The 21,349-nt window shown below is 46.0% G+C and overlaps 1 protein-coding gene across 2 annotated transcripts in view; it reads right to left on the minus strand.

Annotated features, from left to right (window-relative positions):
* CRACR2B (calcium release activated channel regulator 2B) overlaps window positions 1-21,349 on the minus strand; it is a 181,675-nt gene that overhangs the window by 48,496 nt on the left and 111,830 nt on the right. For both annotated transcript variants that reach the window (XM_068259635.1, XM_068259634.1), the window contains exons 4-5: window positions 11,698-11,866; window positions 981-1,127 (exon numbers count right to left, since the gene is read on the minus strand). In XM_068259635.1, coding sequence (XP_068115736.1) covers window positions 981-1,127; window positions 11,698-11,866 — 316 coding nt within the window. The remainder of the gene's footprint in view (window positions 1-980; window positions 1,128-11,697; window positions 11,867-21,349) is intronic.

Consider the following 21,349-nt stretch of genomic DNA (forward strand, 5'->3'; position numbering starts at 1 on the left):
ACCATGAGGAGATGGATTAGTCAAAACCTGTCAGATCAGTCTGATTTTTACTGCAAGCTACAGGAGCATGTATTTTAAACGTTACAATTTTTTTTGCAATTGCGGTCTTTTAAAAATCCTGCTGCAGGCTTTTTGATTGCACCCACTGGTGAATTGACCGTCATAGGAGTCAATAGAAAGTGTCAGTCAGTGAAAAGACTAGCAAGCACCAGTCAAGACCTTATTGCCCCTGCAGCATTTGTGATTTGCATAAAACACAAACGCGCTACATGCAGCATTTTGGCGGCGATTGTAATGCGATTATCATTCTGTTGAACAAGAATGGCAAAGCCCAATCGCTGAAAAATAGTCTAACATTTGTGCTGAAAAATCCCTATCGATTTTTCCATGAGTGTGAACCAGGCCTAACCGACCTATGAAAATCCTTTTTTCATCATTATTGATTTATAAAGCACTGACATATTCTGTGGCACCTTACAGAGTCAGAAAGAAACACGGGGTACATAAAAATAAATACATAATACTGTATATATACATTGGTACAGAATACAGAATTAGACATGGTAATTACAGTGACAAATGTAACAGGGTGATCAAAATGTATAGCAAATTCCAAGACACAAAAGGGTGAGAGAGCCCTGTCCTTGCGAGCTTACGATCTGAAGATATAGTGAGGACACAAGAGGTGGGTCTAGGAGACCCCGACACCTAGCTTTTCCAAACCTTGGCTCCCACAGACCTTGCTCACCCCCTTACATTTTACTACTCACCAGACAGTATAGAAATTGCAGATAATACTCAAATAGCAACACAAAAATTATATATATAGCATGCAGTGCAGTTTTGGCCTTGAACTTTACAGACTACATAAGCCAATGCAAGCAATGTTTTTTTTTTTTTGTTTTTTTTGGCATCAAACTTTACAGACTACAGAGAACAAATCAAGGGGATTTGGGTTTGGGGAAGTCCCGGTAACACACCTTTTTAAAGCTTGTTCCAAGGTCTCCTTTTCGCTGTGCATGTCCCGCATATGAGAGGAAACACGGAAGACAAAATCCTCAAAGTTTGCTAGCAGCTCTGGGCGATCCTTGCGCAAACGGTTCCACAGTTCCCGGAGCTCCCTGTGTCTGGTGGAGAAATAAGAGGATGTTTTGCCTGTTAGATAAGCAGAACACTGTATAAAATATGTGGAAATGATATAATGTGGGTGCTACCAGCCGTAGGACAATTAGGAGGAAAACAGAGTAGATATAGCCAAGAAAAACTTGGCATCCACAAGTATGTGCTGCATGTTTAGCTCCTGTTCACTTAAGTTCCCACACAATCATATATGCATGTTTTCATCCCACTTATTCAGTGTGTGAGGGTGGACAGGGAAAAGTTAGCATCCAGGGTGGCTGGCAAGGTGGGAGTAGGTTACTATTACCTTCGGGCAAAGTTAAGGGGTGGTTTTCGGGTTAGAATGAATGGCAGATCCGGTGGTAATTGAAGGTTTGGCATTGTTTGAAGGGTGTATGTTAGGTTCGTTAGGTTTAGGCTCTCCATCTGCTCATTGCTCACTACATGCTCTAGTCCCCGGCATTTCGTCCTGAGGAGGCGGAGTTCCCGGGTATTAGAGCAAGAAGGGAGCGGTGAGAGGATGGATTCACCATCGCCTGGAGGAGGTAAGAGAAGCACAGCTACCAATGCACCTGATACTCTGCATACTGGGATGGGGGATCATAGGATGGGGAATGCTGGGTCAAGAGGGTGGAGGTGCCATCGCCACAATGTACCATGTGGAAGCAGGGCAGCCACGGACTGTCTTTGTGACCACTGCAGTTTACATGCGTCAGCCCGCTTCCCGTCCATTGCTTCCTGACGCCCTAGGCCATGGCCTTTGTGGCCTTGCCTCTAATCTGGCCAACAGCATTCTGTGTAGTCATATAGGCAAATGAAGAGGTATCTTTGTAATACGGATCCCACGGATAGTGTATCTGGTTATCACTTTTGGCAGCATATACAAAAGCCTGAACCCAATTTTGAATGAAATTGTGCTTTTAATTAAATGTGCTATATAAATGTAAGTGAGGGCAAACTATAACCCCTCCCACAAACACAACAATTAGTCCACAGACTAGCTAACTATATATAAAAAACAATATCAAGATACTCAGATAATTGCCGTACAGGATCAGATAACAGACGCAAGGTCAGGAAACAATCCTAAAGGGGCCCATACACCTAACGATTTTCCCGGCCATATACAGCAGATTCGATCACTGTGATCAAATCTGCTGTGAAATCGTTGCACAAACGCTGACAGAACAAACGATTTCAGTCCTAAATCGATCGTTCTAGTCGATCCGTCCGTGCGGAAGATTTTGCTCGAACGTCGGCAGGTCGGGAGTGCGTCAATAGCGGCGTTTGAATGTCCGACGACTGACGCTAGCAGCAATACATTACCTGAACCGGCCGGCGTGTATCCCCGCTGTCACCGCTGCTCCTTCACCGCTGGGCTTCGGCAGGCTTCACTTCTTCCTGTCCGGACAGGAAGTTTAAACAGTAGAGCGCCCTCTACTGTTTAAACTTCCCCGGACAGGAAGTTCAGTGAAGCTGCAGCCCTGGAGCCCAGAGCGGAGAAGAAGACAGCGGAGACCGGGGGACTCGCGCCGGCCGGATCAGGTAATGCATGCGGGGGGGGGGGGGGGGGGGGGAGGAGGAGAGGGGGGGGCGGCGGTGGCCGTATGCGGCAGCTCCACAGATGGTAAATAGATTTCATGCTGAAATCGATTCACAATCTGTTTGCAGTAAAGGCAGCCATACGATCCCTCTCTGATCAGATTCGATCAGAGAGGGATCTATCTGTTGGTCGATCTGACGGCAAATCGACCAGTGTATGGCCACCTTTAGTCATACACCAACAGATCAGGATAAGCAAGCACAGGGCAGAGTACAGGGAAGTCAACCAGCAACAGAAGCCAAGTTAACTGAAGTTCTGCCAACATTACAAAGGGTGTGACAGCCTTAAATTGGAGATCCAGGTGACTGACTACAAGGGAACCTCTGCTGATCAGGGACAGATGTTAAAACTGAGAAACTCTCTCCTGTGGTGAACTGCAGATGAGTTGTAACAATAGCAGAGTCACCTGCTGGTGAATAGTGGTAACAACACCAGCAGCTGAAGACAAGACAACATTTATACAGTATAGCGCTTTTCTCCTGGTGGACTAAATACGCTTTAGGGCTGCAACCACTTAGGGTGCGCTCCTGCACCTGCATCAGCAGGTGTTCCCTTGCAGCAGTGCATGCATGGCTCCTTGCTACTATGCAGGTGTGGCCATCAGTGATGCTCGAATGTACCCAAAATCATGCCCCTGATGAGTCATATGACGAAACCGGTAGGGCGGGACCTCAGGCGCGGTGTGTGGAGACGCTCAATGAACGAGGCGGTGGTGAGGACGTCCTAAAATTTTATATGTGCATTGATCTTTTAACACATGTGAGTGCAATACTTTGCAACTTTTTATACATTAAATGGAATTATGCTATGGGAGCATTGTCTCTTGAGTTTTAAAGGTCCGGTTATACTCTGAGGAACCATCTGATGAGAAAGCGATTATAGCTGGTCAACACAGGATCAGCCAGTGCAATAGGTGAGCGTGCATATCTCCTATTCTGTCACTGTGGTGGTTACACTATTGGAGGCACGCTGTGAGCACTGGTGGTGGTTTGGTCCTCATGTTAAAACTGGATTACGCTATGTTGTTCCTTTTTTTTCTGAGCACTACCTAGGAAGAAGGGGTCTTGAGTCCAAGGAACTACAAATACAAGCATGCCCTGTCTGCTGGTCTGTAATACAATCAGCCATATCTGCTGGTAAGAGTACTTCAGCCTATTTATACTGATCGGTGTAACAAGTAGAACTAAGAGTCAAGTAGAAACACTGTGGACCTTATTTGTGCTGTGGAACTTTCTTTTTTTTGGACTTAGTGTAGGGAATAACAACACAATCAGATTGTGCATCTCGGTGGAAGCTAATGGTTGATATATGAAAGTGCCTTATTCCTTTCACAGGTGGACTTTTCTACTGTATGCCTTTATTATTAATGCTGTGTATTTAATACTGTGGTATGTATGGATTATGAGATTAGTGCTGGGATCCAATATCTGTCATTTTGAGGAGAACTTTTCAGTTAAACTATAACGTGGAAGTACTGTTGAGCGCTTCACCTTTTTGCATGCTAATGCATGGCTCCTTGCTACTATGCAGGTGTGGCCATCAGTGATGCTCGAATGTACCCAAAATCGATTTGAGTACATTCGAATTGGGGTCCGGGGTAAAAATCTGGTTCGGCCGTGATCACGACCAGTAGAATTCGACTCGAATTTGAGTCGTGATCGGTAATTGAATTTGGGTAATAATTGTGATCACGAATTCGGATGGCCTTAAGGCTATTTTTTTTTAAAGGGAAATCACAATTAAATAGGTGTAATAAAAAAAAAAATTTGATGGAAAACCTCCTCCTCCTGCACAGTTTTCAACCCAGACACCTCAGAATTTTTTTTATTTTTTTTTACAAAAAAAAAATGTAGCTATCGTAGTGGCGTAATAGCTAATGACGCATGGCAGCAGGGCATAATTCTGTGGACCCTGGAGGTGGGAGCACAGACAGCAGGAGGTTAGATACAGCAGCAGGAGGAGGAGGAGTGACGTGTGGCAGCAGGCAATGTAACAGGCCATGGTACCTAGCATTGGTACCACGGCTGTAATAATAAACACCAACAGCAGGAGGCTCCAGACAGCAGTCGTGCAGCCCACATTGTGTCCAATACACAACTGGGACAGCACAGTTTTCAACCCAGACACCTCAGAATTTTTTTTATTTTTTTTTTTACAAAAAAATGTAGCTATCGTAGTGGCGTAATAGCTAATGGCGCATGGCAGCAGGGCATAATTCTGTGGACCCTGGAGGTGGGAGCACAGACAGCAGGAGGTTAGATACAGCAGCAGGAGGAGGAGGAGTGACGTGTGGCAGCAGGCAATGTAACAGGCCATGGTACCTAGCATTGGTACCACGGCTGTAATAATAAACACCAACAGCAGGAGGCTCCAGACAGCAGTCGTGCAGCCCACATTGTGTCCAATACACAACTGGGACAGCACAGTTTTCAACCCAGACACTGCAGATTTTTTTTTTTTTTTTTTTTTTTTACACAAGAACAGAAATAGTAGCTATTTTGAGGGTGTGTTAAATAGCTAGTGGCAGCAGCACATAACGGAGTGGACCCTGGTGGTGGAGGTGGGAACACAGACAGGAGGTTTAATGCAGCAGCAGAAAGACATACATGACAGCAGGCAGCCTAGGCCATGGCACCTAGCGGTGGCACCACAGCACCTAAAGAAAAACCAGGCCAAATTTGCAGGGGACTGAAGGTTGATGTTCTGAAAAAATAATTCCCAGGCACCTCATGTCCTCCTGTTGCCAACAACAGGTGCCTGGAACGTGCCTTCAATCCAGGCCTGGTTGATGTTCAAAAATTTAGTCTTTCCATGGACTCTGTGGACAGACGAGAGTGCTTCTCCGTGACCACGCCACCGGCCGCACTAAAGCACCTCTCTGACAGCACGCTGGAAGGGGGGCAAGACAGAACTTCCAGGGCGTACTGCGCCAGCTCACTCCACATCTGCAAGCGCTCAACCCAGTACTCCAAGTGGTCCACAGGCTCCTCGCCGGTGTCAAGCCTGCTGAAGGACCCCATGTAGTCATCCACCATCTGGGTCAGGCGCTGGCTGTGACTGAGAGGAGGATGCTGCTGCATGCACCTCCTCTCTCGGCTGCTCTACCGTCATGTAGAGAGCCTTCGTCAAGGACAGCAGGTCTCCTGGGCGCCTGATGCTGCTGGCACCGGCTGCTGTGCTGGCTGGACAGGGACAGAGGGGGTGGAAGGCTGGGGGAAGGCTTCCTCCAATCACCGAACAAGGATTTCCTTGAACTCCCTTGTTCGCTGCTCACGGACTCCAGCAGGCAGGAACTGAGCCATCTTCCCCCTCAGCCATGGGTCCCAAATCATGCTGATGCAGGCGTCCTCCCGAGCTCACATCTGCTTAACCCTGGGGTCTGTGCCCTGCCATGGTGAACAGGGCCGTCCGTCCAGCAGAGACATCATGGTCAGTGGCCTCAAGTTCGCTGTCCTCCTCCTCTGGCCCCTGAGCCTCTTCCTCCTCTCTCTTTTCAACCTTCTCACCACTGCTACTGCGCTCCGCTGTTCCCATTCAACAGCAACCTCCAGCATCTCCAACTCCTCCTCCTCCAACAACTCAAATTCCTGCGCAGAAGTGGACTGCGCAGACGGCTGCTGTTCCAGCTGGATCAGGGCCTCCTCTCCCACATCCATCAAATCACAAAGTGCCCTGTTCAGCAGACAAACAAAGGGCACCCACTGGCAGAAGGATGCCCGTTCCTCGCTCACCAGGTTGGTTCCCCGCAGGAAGGGAGCCAACACCAAGCAGACCTGCTGCATCTGCCCCCACTGTGAGTTGGAGATGAGCTGGAGTTTGGTGGTGCCGGCGACAGTGGCCTCAACAATGTAGCGGTGGACTGCTCAACCTGTCCCAACTTGTCCTTCACGCTTGAGGGCTGAGGAGCTTTTTTGCCTTTGGAGGGCTGTTTTTTTTTGGAGGAGCTTTGGTGCGGGTGGTGGTGGTAGCGGCTGAAGCAGTAGGCTGTGGCTCCTGCCTTCCACGCCCTGTGCTGGCCGCCATGCTGCTGCCGCGCCTCTGTGCCAGAGACGCCTCCTCCTCCGATGACGAGCTGCCTTCAACCAACTGTGCTGGTGGTGGCACATAGGGACGATCCAGTGCCTCATCATCATCCCCAAACATTTCCTCTGAGCCCTCAACCAACTCCTCCAAACTGTTCCACAACATCCCTCAAAACACTCGCGGTCCCTGGGGTGAATAGCGAGGTCAGTGAGGGCAGGCTGGTCGCTGGGATTGACGTGACCTCAAGCAGCGGTGGAAGGCGGCTGCTGCTGTGGACTGGAGTGCTGGCACTGGTCTCGCTGGCGCTGGAGGTCTGGCTGGAAACGGTGGCTTGCTGCTCCGCCATCATTTCCACCACAGCCTGTGCCTGACTCTCCGCAATGGGCCGGGGACGACGACCCATGGCAAAGATGCTGCGCCTCTGCTCCCTCCTCCACAACTCTGCGGCGGACCAGTCACAGACCTGCTGGTGCTGGCAGTGGCTGCAGCAATGGCGCTGCCTCTCCTGGTGGTGCCTCTACCTCTACCAGTCAATGTACAAATACAACAAGAAAAACAAAAACAAACAAAAAAAAAATAAAAAAAAAATAAAAAATTATAACACACACACACACACACACGGGAAAGGCTATAAACTTTAATAAAGAGTCTGGGTTGGTGGGTGAATGACAAAAAATAATGAAAGTTTTTTTTTTTTTTTTAAATACTAGTGGTACTAGTAGTGTAGTCTACAGTAGTCGATAACTAATTCGTGTGGCAGACAGTGACAAATAAAACACGGACACAATCAATAGGGTCAGGCAGATGACAGTCACAGATCACAACAGATGCTGGCCTGTACAATAACTAACAGTACTGAAGGTAATAAACTCACAGACTAACAACAGTACAAATTAAGTAAACTAGTACTAGTACACAACTAACTATAATCCCTAACCTACCTAAGCTAGTAGTAGGCTAAGGCTACCTAGGCTAGCAGGCCTAGCCTGCACTCAGAACTAACACTAGCCTAGCACAGTATACAGTATATACACTGACTGAACTAGAACAATCAAATCACTATCTAACTATACATCAATATAGGTGTGTAGAATGTGTGAAGGATGTAAAACGCTCTGTTTTCACAGTTGAAAAGCACTTGCTAGACACGCAGCAGCACTGGAGATGCTCTCAGTACCGCACAGTCACAAGCAAGGACGGGATCCACAACATGGTCGCCGCCTTATATAGAGGAGGGGAGGGCCAGGCTCCCCTCCTCTGATTGGTTGCTAGTGCCTCGGCTGAGGGCCTTCTGATTGGCCCAATGACGTCATCCCCTGGAAACCGAAGCCGAATTCGTGATCACGGGTTAACACCCGTGATCACGGCCGAATTTGAGAGTGACTATTCGGGTACATTCGACTTCGAATTCGGGAGCAGTATCGCTCTTCGAATTCGAATTTGAGTTCGGCAATCATGAAAATCTACCTACGGGTAAATTCGAATTCGCGATCTCTGGAGAGCAACCCTGGTGGCCATGCACGAGTCGCTGCTTGATACTACAAAGGTGTGACCGTGCACAAGTGGCTCCTTGCTACTAAGCAGGTGTGATGGTGCACTAATGGCTCCTCGCTACTACGCAGGTGTGGCGGTGCATGAGTGGCTCCTCGCTACTACGCAGGTGAAGTGGTGCACAATTGGGTCCTTGATACTATGCAGGTGTGGCGGTGCACAAGTGGCTCCTCGCTACTGCGCAGGTGTGGCAGTGCATGAGTGGCTCCCTGCTACTACACAGGTGTCATGGTGCACAAGTGGCTCCTTGCTACTATGCAGGTGTGGCGGTGCACGAGTGGCTCCTTGCTACAAAGTAGGTGTTGCAATGCACAAGTGGCTCCTTACAGCAGTGCATGCATGGCTCCTTGCTACTATGCAGGTGTGGCCATGCACGAGTCACTGCTTGATACTACAAAGGTGTGGCCGTGCATGATTGGTTTCTTGCTACTACACAGGTGTGACCATTCACAAGTGGCTCCTTGCTACTACGCAGGTGTGGTGGTGCACTAGTGGCTCCTCGCTACTACACAGGTGTGGCGGTGCATGAGTGGCTCCTCGCTAATACGCAAGTGAAGTAGTGCACGATTGGCTCCTTGCTGCTATGCAGGTGTGGCGGTGCACTAGTGGCTCCTCGCTACTACGCAGGTGTGGCGATGCACAATTGGCTCCTTGCTACTATGCAGTTGTGGCAGTGCACAAGTGGCTCCTCGCTACTATGCAGGTGTGGCGATGCACAATTGGCTCCTCGCTACTACGCAGGTGAAGTGGTACACGGTTGGCTCCTTGCTACTATGCAGGTGTGGCGGTGCACTAGTGGCTCCTCGCTATTACACAGGTGTGGCGATGCACAATTGGCTCCTTGCTACTACGCAGGTGTGGCGATGCACAATTGGCTCCTTGCTACTATGCAGGTGTGGCTGTGCTCACGTGGCTACAGCATAGCTGTGGTCATGCTAGAAGAGGAGCCCTGATCAGCTGGAGGGTCTGCGAGCAGCAACTAGGAACCAGAGAACAGGGAGGAAAGCCTCAGAATCCAGAGGCTTCCCTCTCCTTAGGTAAGTATGTGTTTCTGAACCAGAGCCCCAGCTCGTGTTCATGTTAAGTAATGATAATGGGTACCTTTACCTACAAAGACAAATTAAATCAGTCACCTTATTTGCAGCCGCGTGTGGACAATTTTAAGCTGTGTATAGATTAAAATGTTATTGTACTTATTCTTTACTGTGCTTAAAATGGGACTCTGGTTAGTTTTATCTGCTATGATATTGGCATGTCAAGCCCAGTTTTGTATAGTATAAACTGTATTCCGCATGCTAATCCCTGTAATCCCCTTTGCCTTATAAGTGCCTCCTCCATGTTTGCCTTTACAATGCGTATCCCTCTGCGGACATTTTCAATTCTTCAGCAAATACTAAAATTGGCATGCAGACTAGTGAGGAGTCATTTTTGCAGTGCAAACAATAGAAATAAGACAGTATTGTCTGTTGTGTACTCTGTACAGTGCTACAGGCGATGCGGTTGACAGCAGTTTAGGCATTAATGTGTGTGTTACTTTTTTTGATGGAACAGCAAATGTACATTGTTATAGAAGCCGTGCACTGGCTACATTACATTGGATAAAAGTGTCATATCTTTACTTTAGAGTTGTCCAAAACAAGGATATAACAAAATATTAACAAAACTAGTACAACATGTACTTTGACATATTGAAGCAGGGCATGATTCCGTCCCTTTGGAAGCTGGGAATATTTCCAGACCTATTGAGCATATGTGGGGCATCTTCAAACAGCAGGTAGAGGAGCACAAGGTCACTATCATCCCCCAGCTTCATCATGGAGGAGTGGAAGAGGATTCCAATGGCAACCTGTGAAGCTCTAGTGAACTCTGTGCCCAAGAGAGCCAAGGCAGTGCTAGAAAATAATGGTGGCCACACAAATTGACACTTTGGGCTCTGTCAAATTTACACTGTTATACAAGCTGTACACAGACTACACCGACTACTTGATGTTGTATCAAACTGTCATGTCTTCAGTGTTGTCCCAACGTAATGCAGCATTTTTCTTGCGATTGCGTTAAAAGACTAAGGGCACGTTTCCACTACTAAATGATGCGAATGGGGCTAGCTAGCCGCATTGCATCACTTCCGCCGCAGGCCGCATCACTTCCGCATCTCCCAATGTGGAAGTCCATGGAGGAGATGGGACACGGCTGCGGGCGGATGCGGCCGTGCGATAATCTGCAGCATGCTGCAGATTCACGGATCGCACCGCACAACATGCACGCAGTGGAAACTTCCATTGCTGTGCATGTGTTTTAGGACACCTGTGGTGCGATGCGGCTATGTAGCCGCATCGCACCGCTCCTAGTGGAAGTGGGCCCTAAGAGCTCTTTCACACCAAAAATCACAAAATGCAATCGGAAATGGAAACGAGTTATGCGATTTTCACTATGTAGGCCTCAATCGCAATGCAGGGAAAATGCAGCAGAAGTGAGATTGCCTTTTTAGAAACTCGGAAACAATTTCCACGATTTCAATTGTAAGTTTGGAAGATCGCAAACCTTTTCAAAAACAAAACGGAATGCAGCCGATGTGAAAGGGCCCTGAGTGAAAAAAAAAAAAAAAAAGACTGAGTTGCGATAAAAGACTAAGTGCAAGAAAATCGCATAGCAAATGTGGTGCTTTGCGGTCTCCCATTTTACAATTCTTCCTTTTTCCCAAGTCAGAAATTGCAATCGCGCTGTAATAACGCTGTAAAAACCCACCACTGCATCACAATCATACTGGGACATGCATATTGATGCATATTGGAAATAGAGAAAATTAAGGTATGACACGATTGCGATTTTCAGCGTGTACCGCCTGTAATGAAAAGAGTGATCAGACTATTATCTCCAGTTTGCACAATGATTCCTGCAGAGCAGTGGCGTAGCTAAGGAGCTGTGGGCCCCGATGCAACTTTTACATTGGGGCCCCCCAAGCACTCTATACATAATGATTGATACAGCGCACCAAAACCTGCCAATGGCAACTACAGTGTCAGAGCAGCAAGAAGGGGGTGGGGAACAGTTTGTTAATGATTACCACAATTCAAAGTATCTATAGAAACGATTATTATGAGCACAGGACCAACAGAGAGCTAAAGGAAGGCCCTTTGGGACCCTTTTGTCCCAAGGGCCCCGATGCGGTCGCAACCTCTGCAACCCCTATTGCTACGCCCCTGCTACAGAGATACAGAATGAGTAGCAAGCACAGAGGATGACTGGACAGCCATCAGACTGTCACCTAATTACAAGGTATCGCTCAGGTGACAGTAGCGTCATCATGTCGGTGTCAGGCGGGACTGCACACAACACAACCTCTGCAGTTACCCTCTGGCTCTAATTCCTCATCCTCGTAATTAATAGCCACAAAGACTTACTCTTGAAATATCCGAGCAGCTCCCAGCTGCTCCATCGTAGCATAAAACACCATTTCCTCAGCATCGTCCTGATCCTCATCCGACCATCCAGATTCAAACGTTTCCTCCATGGCTGGCCTTTCCTCTTCTTCCTCCTCAGAATTAGTCATAGTAACCCCCAGTAACTTGCCTGCATAGGACACAAACAAGCACAGTTAGTGGCAGATACATGAAGAGGTCACCTTGTAATGCTGCAGATAGGGTGATGGGAGTTCTGAAGGAAGGAAATTACATGGTAAAACCTCCTGGTATCGCTGGTGGAAAAGTTCAGCAGCAGAGTGCAGGAAATGTCCTGTTTACAGCACAGACTCAGTGATCACACAGTGACAATTGAAATCCCCAGAAGGACATAACTCCAGACTCTCCTTATGCAAAACAGAGGGCAGGGCACGGATCAGCAGTACATTTTCTGAAATGGCAATGAAACTATAGAAAGTAGCGTCCTATTACACTGCACTGTTTGCTCTGCTAGAATCTATGTTGTTTGTAACTCATGGAGACACCATTACTGTAAATATTTGTAGGATTTGTAAGGAAAACCGCCATCTATTTAATGTATTGTAAATCCGGGCTCCATAGTATCATTTAACAGATTTCTTTTATAAATGAGTGAGTTGCATAATTTTTTTTTTTAAATAACATTTTACTACATTTAGTTACATGTTATAGCAAGGACTGTACAATGTAATGTTATACTGGGACAAAGTGGCATTATCCGCCTTCATCATTCTTGCCCAGGTTGATATATACATAACAAGTACGGTAACTGTGATTTACATATGTAGGTACCACGAGTAACTAAAGATTTGATACCTATACAAGAAGAAAAAGTAAAATAAGAAGTTTGTTTTACCAGCATGTTAAATGTATAAGATAACTAACGATCTGCGCTGAAGCAGAAGGAAATCACCACAGTCAAAGAAGCAAAGTACCCAGTATAGATTTGTAGAGGAGAATTCCAACCAGCAGATGGAGCTGTGGAGTACTGAGGGATACGTCCTCTGTACAGCCACAGATGCCAGATTGAAATTGTACGATTAAGCAAGACTGGGCAACAAAGTGGCAACTCAGAAAAAAGCAAGAATAGAGACAGACTATGAGAATGTCTACCAATCTAGTCGCAACCCAGCGACGGTAGACATATCACATCAGAACAGACCAGAGTAAGAAAGCTAATCGCAAGAGAGGCGATTGCTATCAGCAACACAAGACTGAGCAAAGAGAGCGTGAACTGAGTAAGGAAGACACAGCAAATAACCACAATCTGAACGCTAAGGAAAATAACAAACTAACTAGCTAAACGCGGTCCCCGCACGATATGCGCAACAGAGACAAGCTCGTTAACGGCACGGCCACAGCACGTTAAGCGCAACAGTGGCAAAACGTACCAACCCTGACTAACAAATGAACACAGAGAATGAAAACAAACAGATAACGCGAACACTTGCTAATCGGTTGCCTCACACCAGACAACAGCAAGCGTTCGTTCCAGACAAGACAGACAGAAGGAGTTACCAGTAGCAACCGCAGCTAAGGTTAAACTTCAAGGTACAGACAAGAGGGGAACGCTTGCTAATCGGTTACCTTACACCAGACAACAGCAAGTGTTCGTTCCAGACAAGACAGACAGAAGGAGTAACCAGTAGCAACCGCAGCTAAGGTTATACTCCAAGATTCAGACAAGGGAGATCCACGGCCACTAACGCTAGGGCGAATGCGATCTAGCACCAGGACAGAACGATTCACTTTCAGCCACCGCTGGCGATCGCAACAGACAAGACAGAATAGGCAGTACAAATTAAACACAAACCTGACTGCACTAACAGGAGTGCAAGGAGCACTCCCCAAGAAATAACTACACTAGAATATAGCAACAAAGATGCTGAGGCTCTAAGGTTAGTTTCCTTAATCAGGAACTATGTCGAGCGAGGAATTCTGGGAGGAAGTGACATTTATACTAGAAACCTTCAAAGGAAGCAGACAAGCAGATTTGCAAGATAAGTGGATGCAAATCAGTCAGCCTTGAAAACTGACAGAAAGGCCTCTTTTTCCTGGACTGAACTATGCAAGCTGCATAGGAAACAAAACTGTCCAGGGAATTAAGGCCAGCAGAGCAGATTCTGACAATAACCTAGTTGTTTTTCAGTAAACGTCTTTATAATAAGTGTCCCCTACTATGAATCTAAGCGAGACAGGAAATACCTTGTGAACCCCTCTGAAGCTGCCACGTGACACCATTCTTTGCCAGTGTTTCTGCCATTTGTTCCTGAGCAGTGGTGTAGCCAAGCAGCTTTGGGCCCTAGCTTGAGTGTAAAGGTGGCCACACACCATACAATTTTTTTAATTATCTGTTCAATTTAAGAATTGCAATCAATTTTTCTGACTGATTGTAAAGCCGCATCTACACGCGTAGATGCGGCCGCGATGCTCCTTATTAATCAAGCCGCTGATGCGGCTCGATTGATAAGATCCGACAGGACGGATCTCCGCACCGCCGATTCCCTGCTCGATCCCCGCGAGGGGACAATGGCAGGGAATCGTGCGGGAGATAAGCGGCGCCGGCGGGGACGAGCGGGGAGTCGAATGCGGCGCACCCGCGGCGAGCGGGGACACGGCGGGCACGCGGAAGAGGCGATCCGGCGGCTAATCGAGCCGCCGGATCGCTACAACCTCTCCCCGTGTAGACGGGGCTTAACATTTCAAAAATACGACCAATGTACCACACACCTATGTTCAATTTTTCCCCAATCATGATAAAAATGATTGGAAACTCAGAGAAAATTGCTAGGGTGTGTATATTACTAAATAGAAAAACTAACACCACACAATACAATCTTTAGAAAAATTGAATAAAAATTTCCAGCATTCCAGATTGATAAAAATCTAAGAAAACGGGAAATCCGATCGGATTTTTCAGTCGAATGAAAAAAAAAAGCTTTCGATTTTTTGGGGAGATCCGATCAGATTTATCGAAGTGCTGTAATATCGGATCATTTTATTGTATCGTGTGTGGCCACCTTCACAATGACCTCCTCTACAGATAATGTATATGGCACCCCAAACCTGCCTAGGACAGTTGCAATGTCAGACAGGTGTAAGCAGATAGGGGAATAGTTTGTCAAGGGACCACTACAGCGAAAAAAGTAAGCAGTTAAAATGTGACAGAACCGACAGGTTTTGGACTAGTCCTTCTCCTCATGGGGATTCTAAGGGCCCTTTCACACCAAGACACTGCAGTATTTTTACCACATCCCACCGCTACGCAAGGTAAGTCTATGAAGACTTTCATACTGCGACGTTACGGCCTCATGGACGTGACATTTTTAATGCATCCCAATGCAGGTCAAGAACTACATTACCGGGCGGCTTCTGCGTCGAGTTGCAGCAATCTGTGTCGGCCCGGAAGTCATGTTAGTCTATGGTGACGTGTGGATTTTAAAAAAATTACCGACGCGACGTTGAGGCCCACATGCGCGAGGTGTTCCCTGAAGGCCTGTATTTGACGGTGTTATGAGGTGCTTCAGGCACCGCACATGCCGGTTTATGGTTTGAAACCGGCCTCAGGGATTTCTTTGTTTTCAAAAGCATTCCCTAAACTGCAGTTACCAAGTCTAACTGCCAAAATATTGTGCAACTGAGTAAGGAGGCTGCCTGGTATCTTACAATTTTGGAAATCTCATCTGTAACAAATTACAGCTATAAAACACTTTCCCTAAGCAGATAACTGAGCTTCTGACTGCAAGTGATAGATAAAAAGGTCAATAGTTATTGTATTTTCTCTCTGGGATGCTTTAGACACTGCAACTGAGCAGAGACAGTAAAACATGAATTCTACTTTATAAATGTTTATATAAAAAATAAAACCATGAGATATCTAAAAAAGTCATTTTTAGTAGCAGGAGGACAGAGTAAACTAAAGTTTATCTCATCAGTTTATTTAAAGAGACTCTGAAGTCTCCCTAAAATGAGGTTTTTATTTTATTGTGTGGCAGGCCCATTTCTACTGGTGTGTGAACCGCGCAATTGTCCGGGCCCGGGCGCTGGATTGAGCGGCAAGAGGGTGGGCGCGGGCATAGCGTAGTTACAACTCACCTTCCACGATCCCCCGCAGCCTCCATCTCCTTCCTGTCATTGCCAAATAATTCTGTATGTCAACTCACTGCCCATACAATTCTGTGGGCCTGTTCACAATACTGTATTGTAAAGCATCATATTATTCTTGCTGCATGCAGGATTTGTATTACAGTCTATGTCAAGTCTCAATTGCAGTTCACACACATTCATAACGCATGCATTATGCAACTAAACACTGTGAACCTAGCCTAGGAAATCACAACGTTTTATGTTAGATTTCAACATTTAAAACAGTAGATATATTCTTTTTGTCTCAGCTCAATCAAACAGTCTGTCTCGGAGTGCTAAAATATATGAACTATTAACCTTTTTTTTATCTATCCCCTGCTCTCAGAAGCCCAGTTCTCTGTCAGGATAGTTTTTTTTGGCTATAATGCCTTATGAAGGGGCGCTATAGTCCAAGTGGATCCTAGCTGGAGAAAAACGGTCAGGTGCATAGCAGAATATTAACTCTCTCAGGCATAAAAAGAAGATAAGCAACACACCATATTTATTAGTATGCATGGCACTGTACATACACATGTCTATCTCATCATGTGCCATGTCACTTGAGCATCCATTTAATGGTCTCAAAAGACAAGAAATTCCACATTAAACAATTTTAAACCAATATTAGGTAAGTAAGAGCCTAAATATACATTTACTGAATATGAGCATATGGATGCATAGTCTCTTATTCTTTATTAAACTTACCATTATACATAATAAAGTTGAAGACAAAATTTGTGAGCAAAGACATCTGCGTTGCTTCCTTCACTGTACTTTTCTATTCACTGTGCCATTTCCAAGATATAGACACAAAAAGAAAGGCAAAGCTTGTACTGTGTGGAGCTTTGCTGTACCAAGCGTGTCATGAATCTCCCATGAACCATAAAACGCATTCAAGGATGTGCAGCATTTCAAAGGAGCTGTAGAAATTGTCCAGCAAACAGGACCATGCAAATCATATATTACTATTGTCTATAAGTAACGTGTCTTGTGAGTAATCAAATGCTGCTGCATCATAAATACAAATCACCCAACAACACATTGGTTAGCAATAAAATGGCCTGTGTGGATGTAGCTGTTTGCTTTCAGCTCCGGTTCAGGAACATGGAAGTCCGGATGAATTTAACACACAGGGCTCTTGCAGTTCAGCACACATACAGTCTTTGTGCTCCTAAGTTTACATACCCTGGAACAAGTTAAACATGAATAATCTGACAAAACACATTATTATGATTTGAATAGGATTCAAATGAAGTTCAACATCTCAAACTAACACAATAAGAAAATGCTGAGATGGTCCCTGTTCAAAATGTTACATATCGTGGGAACTAGCGCGAAAATCTTTCAATTTAAAACACATATGTAACGATTGGTGTCAGCAACACAAATTTCTCGGATTATTGGTGATCTGCAGTATCACCAATAATACAGATGCTATACCTGATTATGTAGTGATCTGCAGAATCATCAATAATACTAGTATAGCTTGACACAGGACACCTAGTGTGGTAGAGTGTTTGGTGCAACAGTAAGGAAAGGTTACCTCCCGAGGAGCGGGAAATACAGACACTACTGCAGCCAAAGATTCCCTGAAGAGCAGGGAATCGGACTGCACTGCAGCCAGTGGACTCCTGAGGGGCAGGTGGCCACTGACTGGGCTGAAGCTGACCTCCTTAAGAGGAGGAGATACAGACTGGACTGCAGCCAATGATTCGATGATGGATTGGGAATCAGACTGTACTGCAGCCAATGATTCCCTGATGGATTGGGAATCAGACTGTACTGCAGCCAAGGATTCCCTGATGGATTGGGAATCAGACTGTACTGCAGCCAGTGGACTCCTATGGGGTAGAGACCACTGACTGAACTACAAGATGGTCTTCCTGAGGAGCAGGTGACCCTTGCAGCTAATGGACACCTAGAGAGTTAGTGTCACGAGTAGTACAGTAAGGCTGATCACCCAAGGAATGAGTGACAGCCAGAAGGGTCAGACAGGCCAGGTCGGCAACACACGGGCAGGCAAGGTACAGAGACAGAAGACTGATTCGGTATCTGGGTACAGGCAAAGTCAGCAACAGGTAGACAGATAGGCAAAGGTACCGAATCAGTAAGCAGGAGAGTTGTCAGGAAAGCCAGAGATCATAACAGGTAACAGTATCTCTCAATCCTAGTCTTAGGTGTGAGGTCCTTGGTCTCAACACCTGGGAACTAATCTAGTAGATGACAGTAGCAATACAGCAATCTCCTAGTCTTAGGTGTGGGGTCCTTGGTCTCAACACCTGGGAACTAGTCTATTACATACACAATACAATAATACAATAGAGGCAATCAACGGAATCTGACTAAGTGTGAATTCCCAGCTCTGGCTGGTTCTAACACACTGTAAGATCTGACTGAGGTCTGAGTGCTCACACGTAAGCATTCGCAACGGCAGACAACTTGCAACTAACAGGCAAGTCCTATATATACCTACAGCGCCGCCCCAGCCACTCCGGAGCCTAGCTGGGATCAGCTGATCGGCATGATCAGCTGATTCCCCTTCTGCTAGCATAAAGGTCCTGTCGCCTGGCGCGCGCACGCGTAGCTCTCCATCTGTGTGCACTAGAAGGACCATGCAAACCAGTGACATGTTGCTGCGCGGCAGAGGCCGCCGGCTGGAACACGGAGATAGCCGCCCTGCCGCTTGCCCGCGCGGCGGTATATCCGCTATTCATTACAACATACAAATAAGAAGTACATTTCTTCCTGAGTAAAATGAGCCATAAATTACCTATCTCCTATGTTGCTGTCACTTACAGTAGGTGGTAGAAATCTGACATTACCGACAGATTTTGGGCTAGTCCATCTCTCCATAGGAGATTCTCAGCAGGGTCTTTATTATTTATAAAGACATTCTCTGAAAAATCTTTATACAAAGATGCTGGACAGCCTCCCTGCTTGCTGCACACTATTTTGGCAGTTAGATGGAGCAACTGTCATTCACTTACTGCTTTTAAAAATAAAGAAAACCCTGAGAACCCCCCCATGAGAAGATGGGCTAGTCCAAAATCTGTCGGTAATGTCAGATTTCTACTATCTACTGTAAGTGACAGCAACATAAGAGAAAAGTAATAACTTATGGCTCATTTTACTCAGGAATAAATATACTTATTTGTATGGGTTTTAAAAATTTTAAGATTTTCGCGACAGTTCCTCTTTAACCATTTCAGCCCGCGGGTATTTTCATCTTATGGACGAGAGGAATTTTCACCTGTCAGCGCTCCTCCTATTCATTCCCCAATAACTTTATCACTACTTATCGCAATAAAATGATCTATCAAGTGGCTCTTTATTGTGCATCTTGAAACGTGCACACCACTGGATGTCAGTTGAAGTTGTTTGTATTTTTTTCTTAAAATCCTGATCAATTCTCTTGGCTCTTCTGGCTGAAATGTGAAAATTAATTGGCAGTCTGAAGTGCAGGGTCTGCGGGTCCTGGCACACCTTGTCCCCTTGTGTGCCCTACATCTGGTCTAATGTTTTATCATTCTGCAAGAGTATGTAAACTTACGAGCACAACTATGTATGTACTAGGTAATTCTCCACTGAAACACAGTCTATGAGCGTAAGCAATATGGGCCAGTGGTTATATCCCATTGCTGACATTCAGAACAGCAGAAGCATCGAAGGGTGTAGTTATGGCTAGGTATCAGTACAGCGTAGTATGGATACAGAGGTGCCAAAAAGATAAAAGTATCTAAAAAATTTAAAACATGAGGAGGCAGTGGTGGACTTACCTCCTCAGACACAAAAACTGCCTATGTGTTTGTTAAATACAAGTTTATTTACATGCTCCGGGGACAATGCCAGAGTATTGTCCCCCGGAGTATGTAAATAAACTACTTGTATTTGACAAACACATTGGTAATTTTTGTGTCTGCTTGGAGGAGGTAAGTCCACCACTGCCTCCTCCATGTTTTCAACTTTTTAGATACTTTTATCCTTTTGGCGCCTCTGTATCCATACTATGCTATATTAAGTCTACCCCTGGTGGTGAGGTGTTACACCCTTTTTTCCTCATCTACTGAGAGCGACTTCTTAATCCTGAGTGGGGTCAGGTCTAATCTCCCCACCTGCCTATACATTGGTTGCCTTTGAGGTAACCCTACTTTGTGAGTATAGCTTATTACTCTATCATACTTCATTTCAACTACCAGTATATACTACACTATATTTGGCTCTTGGTGTCCGTACTCTGTTAGGTATCAGTGCAGGGAGGGCTCGTATGAGAATACAGTTAGGTTTAGCAATAGTTAGATATATGTAAAATGCACTCATATTTTACTATTAGAATTACCACTGCCCAATAGTACAATATCTGCAAGTTTACCGATATTCTACAAGCAGCTATTTCCGGTGCTCAGATTTCCACCCATTTTGCAATGTACTCCTGATTGCCCCCTGAGAAGGTCAGGAAGGACCTGGAAACATGTTTGGTCAAACATGAAAGGCTTACCAAGGATCTCTTCAGAACTGGTGTATACATTATCCCACTTAAGCCTTTTGAAATGGGGACACAGCATTTGTGGCTATTGAGTACTTTACCAGGTGAGTGACTGGCAGCACCGCTGTGTGGGGGAGAGAGGAGGGAATATCTGGCCACTTATACCTGGGGGGCAACATGCGGCAACCTAAACTACAAGGGAGGGAGGGTAGAAGCATTTGGCTTCCTATTCTATGGGGGGGGGGGGACATCTGGCCACCTAAACCTGAAAGGGAAGGGAGGTGGTAAGCATCTGGCCACCTAAACTTCAAGGGGGAGTGCGAAGCATCTGGCAACCTAAACTTAAAGGGGAGGGGAAGGAGTGAAGCATCATCAGTGGGGGGGGGGGGAGCATCTGGCCATCTATACTGCAAGGTGGGAGGGACATCTGGTTACCTATTCTGTAATGGGGGCACATCTGGCTACCTAAATTTCAATGGGGGGGAGGGGATCTTGGTTGAGATGCTGTTGGTCAGGGGGTGGCTGCTAATCTGTTTAAAGTCAGATCATCCAAGAGGCAAACCTAGGCATTTGTTTAGGGTCTGGAGAAGGTCTAGTGGTCTAGTGGATGCCAGACCCCACCAAATCTTACTAAAAAGCCAGGTGACCATCAGCAGTGGGCAAACACTGCTATCTTGCCTAGGGACCCATTTCAACTTAAAGTGGATCTGAGATAAACTTTTACTCATTGCATAATTGTGTTCCTTTCATATAGTTTATAGGGCATTCCTCAAGCCAAACACTTTTTTTGTTTTGTTTTAATACTCTAATTCCCTATAAACTAAACAAGCCTCGCCCACAGCTTTTTAGAGTGCCTTGGCACTGTAGCAAGGGCTTATGGGCGCTCAGTCTGAGGGCAGGAGGAGGAGGAGGTTACTAGCCAGAGATTTCAGAGGCAGAGGAGGAGGGAGGAGGAGAGGGGACTGAATTTGTCACATTACACATACAGGGAAGCTGATAGCATCTCCA

The sequence above is a fragment of the Hyperolius riggenbachi genome, chromosome 11, assembly GCF_040937935.1.
Source record: "Hyperolius riggenbachi isolate aHypRig1 chromosome 11, aHypRig1.pri, whole genome shotgun sequence".
NCBI classification, from domain to species: domain Eukaryota; kingdom Metazoa; phylum Chordata; class Amphibia; order Anura; family Hyperoliidae; genus Hyperolius; species Hyperolius riggenbachi.